The following is a 14,722-nucleotide window of genomic DNA, read 5'->3' on the forward strand; positions in this document are numbered from 1 at the left end:
GGTATTTCTATTCTGAGTCACTTTTGCTGAGGTGTAGAACCGTTTTTTTCTTCTCTGTACTATTTTACAACAGGGCCAAAAATGTCTGCGCAAATGTTCATCCGACGAGGACTGCAAAAGTAAGAAGAAGAAGTGTCTGTGCGACGGTGCGTGCGGTATGTCCTGCATCAAGCCGGACCGAGAGTGTCCAGCGCTGGAGCAACCACCGACGGGGGCGGTGACCGTCTCGGGGAATCATTTTGGATCACGCGCCGTGTACTCGTGCCCCCACGGATACCACGTGGTCGGTCTGCAGAGCCGTCTCTGCCAGGCGGACGGAACCTGGGCCGGAAGCGAGCCGATCTGCAAACAGAACAGTAATGGTGTTTTTGACTAAGCCGGTTGTGGTGTGATCTCAGTTCAGTAAAACCGTTACTTGTTTGTGCCTCTTCCAGTTTACTGTCTACAACCGCCGATAATCGAGCACGCGCGCCACTCGGCCCTTCCCGAGCAGGCCACGTTCGATCTAGATTCGACCGTTCAGTACCACTGTCACACCGGATACGCTACTGCTGGTTTTCCCCGGGCCAAGTGTCTGGCCGTGGATGGGCAGGCCAGCTGGTACGGACCGGACATCTCCTGTGAACGTAAGAAATTGCAGCTATTCCTTGTTTCCAAAATCTCAACTCATCTTATTTCCTGCTGCTTTTTAGCTCGCTCGTGTGGCCAACCTCCGGATCCGGCCCACGGGTGGCACTCCGGCGAGAGTTACACTTTTGGCGGCAAAGTCACGTATCACTGCGGCGAGGGCTACGAGCTCGTCGGTAAATCCGAACGATACTGCCAGGCTGATGGATCGTGGACGCCGAAGGAGCTGCCGACCTGTGTTTGTGAGTACTACTTTCGGAAAATTCCGTAATGGAATGAAACAGAAAACTGAACACGAGCGAGGTTGAATGTTTTACGTAGCAGACAGAGAGTACAAATTGTTGCTGGATTTAGTGTAGAGAGAGATGAATCATGTTGAATATGATAACTGAAGAAAATCACCCATATTTACAGTTCTGAAAAAGTATGGCCTAAATATACTGAATAAAAACACCCATATTTACAGCATTACAAAATATGGTTATAATTCAATTTTCGTCGATTCTTACACACCAAATTCTGGGGTTCGTTTTCAGTTAATATTTACTGAAAACTGCTCTACTGACATTTTGAGTTTGTTTTTCGCTGAACTACAGTTAAAATTTGTATGGAGCTGTCAAAGTTTGCTGAAATTTCAGCACGTTTTTATTTACTGAAAATGCTGGATTTAGCAGTGCGGATTTCAATAAATTTAACTGAATTCAGTAAAAAAAAGCATTTGGTTTAACAAAAGGACAATTCTGTGTTTCAAACATTTTCCCTGCATTTTTAGTTTAATTTTTTTTAAGGGGTCGGTGGTGTAGTGGTAAGCGTGGTGCCTCTGACCCCAGTTGACCTTGGTTCGCCTTCATTTTTGAGACGAGATTTCTCTGATCACGCCTTCTATCGAATGGGAAACCAGTTTCAAGTAGGAATCTCGCAATAGAGAACCCCTTTGCCCTTTGTCGCACTTACATCAATTTTCAGGGAGTGACAAGATAACACGACAGAATTGAAACTTCTTTTATATGTAGAGTGACAAAAAATTTCGGAGCTTTTTGCCTTTCTTACTAAAGAAAGGTATAGGTTTTACTTTAAGCCAGGACGTCATTTCCATCTTCGTAAATATGTCGATTCAGCATGAATTTTAATCGGAAAAATCGTCAAAAAATCACACTGCATCGATTTTTGACGCTCTATCGATTCACCTTGACAGAACTCGTCTATTTTCAACCCTCGAATTTTGAGAAAATAAATTCCGTGGAGTTCGAGTGATGTCCGTGTGTGGTAAATTTTTTGCCAAATTTTGTGTCACGTAATCCTCGGCTCCCCTATTTTCGATTCTGATTGTTAAAAGTGCATTTGAAAGCTGGCGTGCTGAACAAGGGTCATTTTGAGACCGAATTTCGAAATATCCATCTGTTTTCGGATGCGGCCAGACTTTTCAACAAAATACACAGTTTTCAAATGAAAATATGGTCAAAATTTTTCATTTTCATATATTTTATTTATCTCAAAAATTGCATTTTTCTAGCTCTACAACCTCCCAAATTTTCATCCAGATCCATAATCTGGGTCTGGAGTTAGAGCCGTTTGATGAACCTACCAAAAGAAAAAAAAATCACTAAAAAAAGGTAAAAGCCCACCTGGTGACCTTCGCCAACACTTTTTATTTCTGATTTTATCCGAAATTTTTTTCTGCATTCATAGTACAGACCATGAGTGAGCATCTGAAACAAATTTGACATCTATCGGCAATCCGGATCAATTTTTAGAGCGATTTACTTTTTGCCTTTCTTACTAAAGAAAGGTATAGGTTTTACTTTAAGCCAGGACGTCATTTCCATCTTCGTAAATATGTCGATTCAGCATGAATTTTAATCGGAAAAATCGTCAAAAAATCACACTGCATCGATTTTTGACGCTCTATCGATTCACCTTGACAGAACTCGTCTATCTTCAACCCTCGAATTTTGAGAAAATAAATTCCGTGGAGTTCGAGTGATGTCCGTGTGTGGTAAAATTTTTGCCAAATTTTGTGTCACGTAATCCTCGGCTCCCCTATTTTCGATTCTGATTGTTAAAAGTGCATTTGAAAGCTGGCGTGCTGAACAAGGGTCATTTTGAGACCGAATTTCGAAATATCCAGCTGTTTTCGGATGCGGCCAGACTTTTCAACAAAATACACAGTTTTCAAATGAAAATATGGTCAAAATTTTTCATTTTCATATATTTTATTTATCTCAAAAATTGCATTTTTCTAGCTCTACAACCTCCCAAATTTTCATCCAGATCCATAATCTGGTTCTGGAGTTAGAGCCGTTTGATGAACCTACCAAAAGAAAAAAAAATCCCTAAAAAAAGGTAAAAGCCCACCTGGTGACCTTCGCCAACACTTTTTATTTCTGATTTTATCCGAAATTTTTTTCTGCATTCATAGTACAGACTATGAGTGAGCATCTGAAACAAATTTGACATCTATCGGCAATCCGGATCAATTTTTAGAGCGATTTACTTTTTGCCTTTCTTACTAAAGAAAGGTATAGGTTTTACTTTAAGCCAGGACGTCATTTCCATCTTCGTAAATGTGTCGATTCAGCATGAATTTTAATCGGAAAAATCGTCAAAAAATCACACTGCATCGATTTTTGACGCTTCGTCGCCAAGTCGACAAGTTGTCAAGTTGAGCTTCAAACACTGGCGCAAGAATGCTGGCGCATCTATTTTGTGGCTCGACTTATACTCGTTTTGTAGTAGCTTGTCTACCGATGTTTCCTACAACGTTTAAGATATTGTAGCTTTTCGTTTTCTTTTGCCCTATGCGTTTTTGCATAACTGTCCAATGTTTATGCAAAAACTTTTGTGACATAGGACATTCATCCGGCTACAATCAATTTGTTTCCCGTGCGCTCCTAAAATCGCCTAAATGTAGACTTCATTTGTCGTAAGTTTATTTAACAGGGTTCATTGGATTCGAATAGGAGCTTTCTAAGCTTTTCATCGTTTATATCGTTTTCAAAGTTTTCAATGCTGGTAGTCGCGATTGAGTGTGTTGTGGTGCGGTTTTAAAAATAGCAATTTCTGACACTCTCACTTATGTAGAAGCTGAATGGCGAGCTTCTCTGCACCGTGCGGCACACGCGGTTCACTTGTAGGGGAAATATACCCATTTTAATCACTCTAAGCCGTTCGACCAATTATCATCACTTTTGCCGTTTTCCGCTATTAAATCAACTTTTCCAAGTGTATCAACAATGGAGAGTTGTTTACTCACTTTTATTTGAGCTATTTATTACTTTGGACGAGTCATGAGCAAAGTGCTGATAGGCCGATAATATAAATAGGCTGAAAAAGGGAATAGTTCCCCTACCTCGGTTTTTCTTTACGCCTGCTTTGTTCGGTACGATGGTACGATGAACCAAAATACCAACACACAAAAGGGCTCGACCGAAGCTAGAAAACCAAAACCGCGGTGTGCGTTGTCACTGGCGCATGGGAAGCTGGCTATGCTCGCGTTTATCATAAACTCTTGTTTGATTAAGAATATGTACGATTACAAATATTCTTTTGGTGAAAATATCGTTTTTTATTTCTTTTCGAAAGCATATCATTTATAATACTTTGCTTTCATCATTAGACTTTCTTTTTTTCTGACGTTATAAATAAACAAAGTCGTTGTTATGAATTTAAAGAAAAAGTTCTACTATTGTTATATTCTTTAGTAAGAAAGGCTCTATCTCACCCCAGGTGGGATTAAATCGGGTTTTTGGTTTTCATTGAATATCTCAGGATTGAAAACGAATTTTGGGGATCTGTGAAGGTCAAAATATGAGGCATTGTGAGCTGCACAAAATGGCGTTCTCAACTCAATTTGGCCCAAAATGCACGTACGACAAATTAGCACGACGGCGACGAATTACTATCAAGTTTCATAAAAGAAAAATGAAGCTAATTTGAAGTTTTTGATAAGTTAGAGAGAATTTTGAACACAATGCTTTTTGAGGTTCCTAACAAGATATGAGTATTAGGCAAAACAGAGTTATGAACAAACTATAAACTTGTTTCAAACGCATTTAAACAAAGCTTCATTTTTTAAAATATTCATATTCATCCCAATACTTCAAAAAACTCATATAGAAAAGCAAAACATTCAACCTCGTTCGAATACCAACTATTATTTTCATATAAACTGTTTTCCTTTACCTTCCCGTCCATAAAAAAAGCTCAACCCACTGCTGAATAAAGTTTGAAAATTTGGTAGAAAATCCTAGCTGCACCAGGCTACACCCACATTCCGCACAGTAGCAACACACAGCACCCACACAGAACCAATTCTTAATGTTAGGAGCTTCAAATGCATTGTTGTGAGACGCTTAGGCCAGAAACAAAATTTTAAACACTTGTTAAACCCAGTAGAGCTGATGAATCGTAGCAATTGAATGGAACAAATTAAGCGTGTGTGATGTAAGTGAGCAATTTATTGCAGGATACTAAGATGGATAATTCAGGGAGCTCAGAACAAAGGAATACAAACACTCTAAAACAGTTAGTCAGCTATCGTAAATTAGATGTTTAGAGGCTAGTATTTTGATCACAGAGTAAACAAACATTAGGCTTATAATTTCAACATTCCACTGTAGAGCGCAGAAAGAGAACAAAAAAGCAAGCAAACGTGAGGAATTCAAACAAATGTATTCAAAATGTGACACTAATTTCTTCAATAAAATCATTGCCGCAATCTCTAATACATGTTTCATTTTCATTTTGTTTTCCTTCGGCTCGTCCTTGATTGGCACTTTACTTTTTGAACTGTCGGCGAGTTTCGCTAGAAACAAACTGCAAAAAAACGATGTTTGAAAATAAACAAAAAGTTATAAAAAACAAAATCAGAGCAAAAAAAAAGCTAGCTATGAAGAGAAGAAGAATGCAAAATGAATCACTTGCGAGCGAGTATTAGCGATTGGCGGTGGTAGTTTTGAGGAAGGGAGTTGAGTCCACAGCGCGCGGTACAATCCACTAGTCACACCCTACTGCTTTAGGTTTCATTTCATGATCTTTTAGCTATCGGATAGACCATTTTGCAATCTTCTTCTTCTTCTCATTTAGCTTACGTTTCCTTCCAAATATCACAATCCTATGTTAAGTTTGATTCAGGGTTCGATTTTGAACAAACGACAGAATGGGTTGTGGAGTAGTTAACAACTTGATCTCCGACTACGACTTTTATCCGGATTACCAACCATTCCGTCAATATTCAACTGCCTTCTAACATTCCAGTGGTCACCTCCGTGCAGTGTCCCTCTCCGGAGAATCCCCGTAACGGCAAAGCCATCTACACCAGCACCTCGTACAACTCCGTCGTGAGCTACGAGTGCCGGTACGGATACACTCTGGTGGGCGAGAGTTCGCGCCGTTGCGGTGCGGACAAGCGCTGGACGGGAACGCTACCGGCGTGCAAAGGTTACAATCTTCTTTTGGGAGAACTTCCGTAGTTCTAAACCAGTTTCATTGCAGAGATCAACTGCGGCCATCCGGGCACGCTGTACAACGGCTGGCTGGAGAACATCGAAAGCGGCACCGGCCTTGGAGCGAGTATCATCTTCCGGTGTCATCCGGAAATGCTGCTGGTAGGGAACACCTCTTCGGTGTGCCAAATCGACGGCCGCTGGAGGTATCCTCTGCCACAGTGTTTGGCTCCGTGCGTCGTGCCGTCGATATCGCAAGGACAGGTCATACCCATTGAGTTCGACATAGACGTCAACTCGACGACGATCGTGCCAACCAGTGGAAGCAGCTCAAAGGTCAAGCACGGTACAGTGCTGGAAGTGATTTGTGACGAGCACTATGAGTTTCCGTTCTCTTCGCTTTCGCCACCGACGTGCAACAACGGAACGTGGAGTGTGATTCCGCGTTGTGCCCCGGCGCGGTGTAAGACCATGCCAAAACCGCCAAAGTTCGGAATGGTTCTTGCGCCGAAGACCGAGCACGGTATGAGGGCGAGGTTCAAGTGTAAGGATGGATATAACCTAACGGCACCGGGAGGTAAAGAGCTATCCAATCCGAACGATTACGTGTTGATCTGTTCGTTCGGCAACTGGACGGGAGAGACTCCGCAGTGTCAGGAAGTGTATTGTGCATTCCCAGGGTATATTCCCAACGGGAAGGTGCTTCTGGTAGGGAACATGGGTCTATACGACTATCGACCGTACGTGAGGAAGGTGATTAACAACAAGCAGATTATGTATGAGTGTGACAAAGGATACGTGATTGACGTGGGTCCTCCAGGTGCAACGTGCATCGGTGGGAAATGGAGTCCACGTGAACTGCCCCAGTGCATTCCGGGTCAACATCCTCGCCTTCGTTGGACTAGAAGGCGTCGATCGATCGACTTGAGATTACGATTCCACCGATCTAACCACCTAAACCAACACTATCGTTACTTAAAGCGCAAGTTGGACGAGCATGACGAATACCACCGTATGTATCCGATGGAACAACACGCGGTGGCAAAACGAAGTGTTGTTGGATATCGGGGGCAGTTACCTCACAAGAGGCATTACAATTTTGATGATTTTCAAAGATTTCGAGCGAAACGCAGCATTGAAGCAAACAGAAATGCGTTCCTACGAAATGCTTTCCAGACAGTGTTGACTCGGGAACGCCGTGAGTTGTCAGATGTGGAGAAGGCTTACAACAAGTATTACGAGAGGATTAAGGCCAAGTACAGGAACTACGTTCAGAACTTGTTAGGATATAACAGAATGCGTCCTCTGCAGGAGAACCACAAAATTAACGTACAAGATGGCAGATGGTACACGAACGATCCGGAATCTTTGTCGAGAAATAGGGTGGTCCACAAAGCGCGTATCGGAGCAAACGACTTCGAAGATGAACTCACAACCAAAGAGCCACGTGTGGTTAAACCGAAAATTAACAAGTCACGAGTCAAGCCAAAGGTGCAGCCTCCCATAGCCATTCCGGATATCAACGAAGAATCGACGTACAAGTACGACTTTCACGATATACCCGAGGGCAATCATTCGATTGCATTGACGGAGAACGACATTTACTCCAACTACTTCCCTCCTCCGCTGACTGGAAAGTACCACACCAGTTGGCAGTTTGCCTCCGAAGTATCTCCAAAGGTTCACGGACGATCAGAGAATAAATTTCCATCTGATCAGTCCTTTTCTCTTGCGGAAAAGAAACCGGTTTCGCCGGCCAATCTGATGGAGCAGCTTCATTCGCAAATCATTCGTCGAAAGCGTGATACCACCAGGGAACCAGCAGCATCATCCGCCGAAGATACTCGACGTGCCCGTAAGAATAGCCGTGCGGTGCAGAATCAAACCGATTCCAGCGGGGTTGATGGCCTTGATGCGAACAAGAAGATCAAGTTCAAAGGACCGTGTGAACCGTTGGCCAGTGAGTCGTACGCTCTGTTGGAGATCGTGCGACCCGGCAAGGATCCCAACGAAACGTTTGGACCGGGTACGATCGTGAAGGTGACGTGCAGCAAGGGGTACGTGTCCAATATGGTGAGCCCGAACGCTACCTCGAAGTGCGTCCGGGGAAGATGGAAGCCGATCAAACCAACCTGCAGTATGAGTGAGTATCAACTCAACTGTGATAAATCCGGGGCTACTAAACGATTTTTACCTTTTTCAGAACCATGCTTCGCACCCTCGACGGAACACGGCAAGTACTACGCCTCGCCGGTCGACATGACGACGATGGACGCGGTCAAGTCGTCCACGGTTTCACTGACCCCCATGGAAACCATCGAGAACGGGTTGATGATCAGTTTCCAGTGCGATCCCGGGTACAACACGCAGGGGCCGTCGAATCTGCGCTGCTGGAATGGGGAGTGGGCGGTCAGTTCGCTGCCGGAGTGTCTTCCGGCGCCGTGCGTTCTACCCCAGATCATGCACGCCATGTACCAGGGAGGATACCGGGCCGGGTTGACCATTGCGCATGGGAGTTCGGTGATGATACAGTGCGAGAGTGGTATGGGGAACATGGCGGCGGTTCAAATGGGTAGGTTGTTACTCAACATAGGTAATACATTGGACTGAATGAACGTGTTTCCAAACAGATTGTGCCCTTGGATCGCTGACTCCGGAAACGCTCAACTGTGGCTATATTGCCGCATCGCGGAAGTCACGGGACGACGACAGCAGTTCGATAATTGTCCTTGACGGTGCTAACGTGACTTCGTCCGAAGATGAGAACGACGGTCGGGATTGTGGTCCTCCGGGCAAGATTCACGGTTCGCTGGTGTACAAGAACGGAGAACAAATTGACGACAGCGAGGAGGGATTCCACTCGGGTACGGAGATCACGTTCGACTGCATCGCCAGTATTACCGGTGAGCAGACCACGTGGAAGATTATCTGCGAGGACGGATTGTGGATAGGGCGTTCGATGAACTGCGGTAAGCAATGAAAACACAAAAAATTGCACACAAGAGGGTAGTCAAACATACATTTATTTCGCACACAGAGGACGACGACCCGGCGTACCACAGGATTCCGTCCGCGAACGGATCGTGCGTGTTCCGCAACAACGAGCCGCACGTGGTCAGCTTCTACAACGATCTCGAGATAAGAGAGGATATCGTGGAGTTTCCACCGATGACGACCATCATCTCCAGGTTAGTTTAGTCGTACTCCGCACCGACGGTGATGCTGATCTCGCCCGACAGTACGTTCGTTTTGTGGTACCACTTGTTGGTGTCGAGGACGACTGGAATGGGGGAAGGTCGGGATTAAAGTTGATTCAATTGAACTTTCAAATTAAACTTGCTTGTATCTCCAGTTTGAACTACGACGGAGAGGAAATCACAGCTGTAGTAGCATTCTGGTGGTGGTGCAAGTATCCACTCTTTAGCTCCTTTTAGCTGGGACTGCCAGGACGGCAGACGGACGTTGTCTACCTGAAATGACATGTTAAAAATAATCAATTAGGTATCCTACTACTATTACACAACTCTACATGTTGGAAGTCTATTATTTCCCCAATTTATTTCTTATCGAGTTCTGTAATAAATAAATAATAAATAATTTTAGCCAATTTCTCAGCTCTGGTAATAAAAACTCAATGCGGTTATAAATACTGTTGGATTATACTAAGACACCAAGTGTCTCCTTAATTTTTTTTTAGGAAACCAAGCGTCTCCATAAGGCTTTGTTTTCAGAAAACCTTGTTCTGATGGAACTCGATGAGAAGTCAACAGGAAAAAACTCAGCCTTCCAAAGTGTAGAGTTATGTAATTGACTTACACGGAATATTGTGAGTGAGTCCGTGAAAGCAATTAAAAATATGTATAATCCAAGGTTGTTAACGATAAAATTATCGAGGCTCGATAACGATAGTTCTATCGTTATCGTCGGGTCTAACGTTATTTCGCTAATTCTATCGGCTATAGTCTTTTCGCCGATAAAAGAGGATAACTCATTTTTAAAATCTTTCTAAAATCGATTAGTTCAACCATATCGTGTAAAATTTTCAATGCTTTAACTGAGAATATATTTTTTAAGAATCTTTTAAGTTTCAAAGTTAAATATGTACTCAAAATTGTTCACAAAATATCGTATTTTTTAGAAAATCCTCAAATTTCCATAATTTGCAATATGGGTATCAAACGAAGCGTAATTTTGTATGCTTTTTCACTTTATTAGAGATTTTTGAAAATACTAAATTTTCAAAAATACACTAATGTTAAAAATTTGCAATATGCGAATCCAATGAATTGAAATTTCGCATGTATTTTCAATTTATTAGAGTTTTTTTTAAATGTAAAATTTTTCACAAATTACCGTATTTTTCTCGAATACACTCAAATGTTTTAAATTTGCAATATGGGTATCAAACGACGCAAAATTTTGTATGATATGAAGTATACACAATTTGAATGTATGCATGAAGCATACACAATTTCGCTTCGTTTGATACCCATATTGCATATTTTGATAATTTGAATAGTTTCTAATAAATACGATAATTTGTGAAAATTTTAGAATTTTCTCAAAAATCAAATCAAATCAAACCATCCACATTAACGACCCCCGGGTCTTTTGTGGTCTCTATTGCAAGTTTCTGCTCGAACCTTGGAGTCCGAAGGCTTGAATGGGGAGGGCACCCAAACCTCTTTCTACTCCAAGGAACCTTCCACCCCAGTGTTTGAACTGACGACGTTTGGATTGCGATTCCAACCGCCGCCAGCGATTCCACCGGAGTAGGCTTGGTTTGGTGTGTTGTTTGTACTTATGGCATGGAGAAGACTCCTACACCTGGAATGACTTAACGGCCTAACAACCAAGGCCGGGACCGACATTTTACTTCCTCATCCGATGGAAGGTTGGAGCAGATGGGAATCGAACCCAGAATCATCCGCTTACAAAGGGGACAGCGTAACCATTCGGCCACGCACTGCCATTTTCTCAAAAAACTCAAATAAAATGAAAAAGCACACACAATTTCAATTCGTTCGTATTGCAAATTTTCTAAAAATAATCTAATAATGTGAAAAAACAAACAAATTTTCAAATCGTTTGATACCCATTTTGGAAATTATAAAAATTTGAGTATATTCGAAAAGATACGGTATTTTGTGATTTTTTTATATTTAAAAAAAAGCTCTTTTAATGTGAAAAAGCACACAAAATTTTGCTTCGTTTGGTACCCATATTGCATATTTTGAAAATTTGAGTATTTTCGAAAAAATACGGTAATTCGTGTAATTTTTTTTTTTCAAAAAATATTTAAATAAAGTGAAAGAAAAATACGAAATTTCGCTTCGTTTGATACCCATATTGCAAATTATGAAAATTTGAGTATTTTTGAAAAAATAAGTTATTTTGTGAACAATTTTGAGTATAAATTTATACTAGTGAACATATTAAAAAAATATGCTTAGCGAAAGCATTGAAAATTTTACATGATATGGTTGAATTAATGGATTTTAGAAAGATTTAAAGTTATCGTCCAATTATCGAATTATCGAAATAACGATAACGATAGATTATCGTTATTGTCCCGACGATGAATATTATCGACGATAATTTTATCGATTAACAACTTTGTTATAATTGTTTTTGTTTTTTTTCTAATATTTTATTTTACGGATTATTTATACGAATTATAATGTGTGTTAACTAATTTTTTGATGAAATTTATTAAAAATTAAAAAATTATTTATTTCCATGAAGGATAGATGAAAATAAAATGCAAAACTATTGGACCAAAACCAAAAAAAAACCGTCGGGTACGGATAAATGCTATAAATGTCCAACTTACATGCATATGTGCCCCCAACCCGGTCCCACCCATAAACACCCAATCGACCGCATTATTCTCGGACGCCCGGGGCAAAAAGTACGGCCTCCCGTAATGCTCCCGCAGCACCTTCAGTATCACCGGATCACAATTGCTCCACCCAAAGTACCACGGTTCCGTTCCGGGCTCATAGTTAACCCGAGCTTCCTCCAAGCTCAACGCTTCCTGCAGACTCCGAAAACCTGTTTTATATGGGAAAAACTGACACCGGGCCGCACCCCTTCTGGTGCCATATGTTTCGTAGATTTTCCCAAAGAACCAATAGTCGAACACTTCCGGTGCCGTCCAGTTGGCGGTTGCATCCGTCACGATGACCGGACCGGCACCGTACGCGTACCTCCGCTCAAAGTCATCCGGATCTACGTTGGAAACTCGGGGAACGCTCCGAATTCCAGCGCAAAAATTGCAACTCTCCGGCGGCGGTCGGAACGCCTTCTGCAGCTGCGAGGGCATTTCGAGGATGCACTGAAAATGCAAATTGAAAATAATGCAAAAAAGCTTCCGCAGCAGCTTCCGGCTCATTTACATCTTCATTTGCAAGCTCGTTGAGATAATTCCTCGCGATCGCACAAATTAGGAATGCCAGAATGACCTGGTACTTGCGTTTGCCGGCTGGTAACACTGCCGCCCCGTAATTGTAGCGCAAATAGTCCTGCAACTGCTGCCGTCTGGCGGTGGAAAACGAGGGCAAACAATTTAACTCAACACCACTCGCGCTGGAATTAATTAAAACATTCTTCAACTTTTTATTGACTTCTTCCATTGTTATTTGTGTAAAACGAGTGTTTTTTTTTCGTTCCCACGCGGGAAAACCCCGAGCTTAAACTCGACAAGTGCCACGAAAGGGATGAAAGGGAATTTTCCCAACTTTCCCAGCTCGAGTGAGGGTTTTTTTTTCGACACAGGACCAACGAACCACGCGCGCGTCTGCACTGGAAAAAGTTTTCCTCCGGACTGATCAAACAATTTAGAACGGCGGCGCGGGGAAGTGTTTTTCAATTTGTCAGCGCAGTTTGTGCACAGTGGGAAAGTTTGCGCGAGGAGGTGGGATTAATTGGGACTTGAGTGGGTTATTGCAGTAAGGTGAAACTTTGTGGTTGAGATTGACGAAGTGGAAGTCGGAAATTTTCGGTGCCTGACAGTTTTGAGGTGATATTCTGAAGCTACCGTTGAGTGTTGGTGAGTGAAGTCTAGACTCGATTATTCGAAGCCACGATTATCTAAAGGTTCTTTGGGATCCCCCCAGATACAAGTGCGCTTTGAATTTTTCAAAAATATTTAGACAGGGCCAAATGGTTTTTCTCCATTGATGAATGGAGAATTGGAACGGTTCGTCGCTGTTGCATACAATCCAAAAATTGCATGTAAAATGTCGAGTTGAGCCTGCGTAGTCATTTTTGTAAATTTTTGTAGGTCAGTTTTATTGGTGAAGGTAGCTAGAAAACATTCAATTGACGCATTCTGTGAAGAAAAATTGTTCACAAGCTGCCTAACATTTGAGAAGTCTTGATTCTTGAAATTACTCCCGCTCCCTCTATAAGATAATTAAAAACAAATCTTTTTTGAAGAGCTTACCTGTAACAGCAATGATTATTTTATCTGAAAGTGGTTTTTTATTGTCTTTATTTTTTACATTTTTCAATCTAAAACTTCTCCATGTGCGATGTCTTCAAATTGCCATTTTGTATTGTATCCCTAACAACCCCTACCCACCATCCCAGTAACTCTTAAATTCGTTATCAGTGCTCCACCGCACCCGCCAGATGTTTTAACTGCCACTCCACCGCGACACTTAGCTCCACTTGCCTCTTCTCATCGCTCTGGGTTTCTCACTTTAACTTTTCACTTCCCGCATTTATCAATTGCGTCCCATTCAGGAAAACTGGAGCGCAAAACCCAACCCCCCACCCCCTTTTCCACCCCCACGTTCGGGTCTTCCGATTGCAACATTTGTTGTTTGAGTGTGTGACTGTGGGATGTATGCGGTATCCTTTCATGTTGAAATATCCGTTCTGCTTTTGTGGTGTTTTAGGTATTGTTTCGTAGTCGTTTTATGGTTTGGGTGGGCGAGTTCAACCGATTCCGGACACACACACACACACACACACACACACACACACACACACACACACACACACACACACACACACACACACACACACACACACACACACACACACACACACACACACACACACACACACACACACACACACACACACACACACACACACACACACACACACACACACACATTGCGACTGTGTTGAGTGTCAATGTCACTTGGTATGTTAGTTTTGGCTAGAGGTTGCTTTTGAAGTATTTTCCGGGATGGATTTTCAACTTGAATTTATGCTGAAAATAGAAACCATTGAAAGGATGGTGCAGCTTTTGATTAAACTGTAATCGATTATCCGAATGTTTCTATACCCACAGGAAAACATATATCAAAAACTGTCATAGTGGATTTGCTACAAAAAATGTTTCCTTTTTTAACTAATATATTGCAGCTGAGCAATTCTCTACGATCGATCTTTTTCGATCTTTTTTAAGAATTTTAATCTTTGTATTTTTTAATCCGACTGAAACTTTTTGGTGCCTTCGGTACGCCCAAAGAAGCCATTTTGCATCATTAGTTTGTCCATACAATTTTAGCAGCTGTCCATACTAACAATATTACGCCCTTTTAAAATGCTAGTCTTGGTTTAAAAGTTTTGAAAATATTTTTTTTCGAAAAGATTGGAAAATTTCACGAATGTTTCATATATTAACATTGTAA

The 14,722-nt window shown here is 41.9% G+C and overlaps 2 protein-coding genes across 5 annotated transcripts in view; one reads left to right on the top strand and one right to left on the bottom strand.

Annotated features, from left to right (window-relative positions):
- LOC6031316 overlaps window positions 1-14,722 on the top strand; it is a 30,223-nt gene that overhangs the window by 7,968 nt on the left and 7,533 nt on the right. For 2 of the 4 annotated variants that reach the window (XM_038252412.1, XM_038252414.1), the window contains exons 3-10: window positions 74-362; window positions 435-626; window positions 693-869; window positions 5,884-6,066; window positions 6,121-8,214; window positions 8,275-8,643; window positions 8,702-9,040; window positions 9,109-9,259. In XM_038252412.1, coding sequence (XP_038108340.1) covers window positions 74-362; window positions 435-626; window positions 693-869; window positions 5,884-6,066; window positions 6,121-8,214; window positions 8,275-8,643; window positions 8,702-9,040; window positions 9,109-9,259 — 3,794 coding nt within the window. The remainder of the gene's footprint in view (window positions 1-73; window positions 363-434; window positions 627-692; window positions 870-5,883; window positions 6,067-6,120; window positions 8,215-8,274; window positions 8,644-8,701; window positions 9,041-9,108; window positions 9,260-14,722) is intronic. The other 2 variants (XM_038252413.1, XM_038252415.1) reach the window with 1 other exon arrangement.
- On the bottom strand, window positions 9,217-12,885 carry LOC6031319. Its single transcript, XM_001842080.2, has 4 exons — window positions 12,470-12,885; window positions 11,905-12,408; window positions 9,412-9,541; window positions 9,217-9,351 (listed from the first exon to the last, which is right to left on the bottom strand). Exons 1-4 carry the CDS (start codon window positions 12,704-12,706, stop codon window positions 9,266-9,268), a joined length of 957 nt encoding a protein of 318 aa, XP_001842132.2. The 5' UTR covers window positions 12,707-12,885; the 3' UTR covers window positions 9,217-9,265.

Source organism: Culex quinquefasciatus, chromosome 2, assembly GCF_015732765.1.
Source record: "Culex quinquefasciatus strain JHB chromosome 2, VPISU_Cqui_1.0_pri_paternal, whole genome shotgun sequence".
NCBI classification, from domain to species: domain Eukaryota; kingdom Metazoa; phylum Arthropoda; class Insecta; order Diptera; family Culicidae; genus Culex; species Culex quinquefasciatus.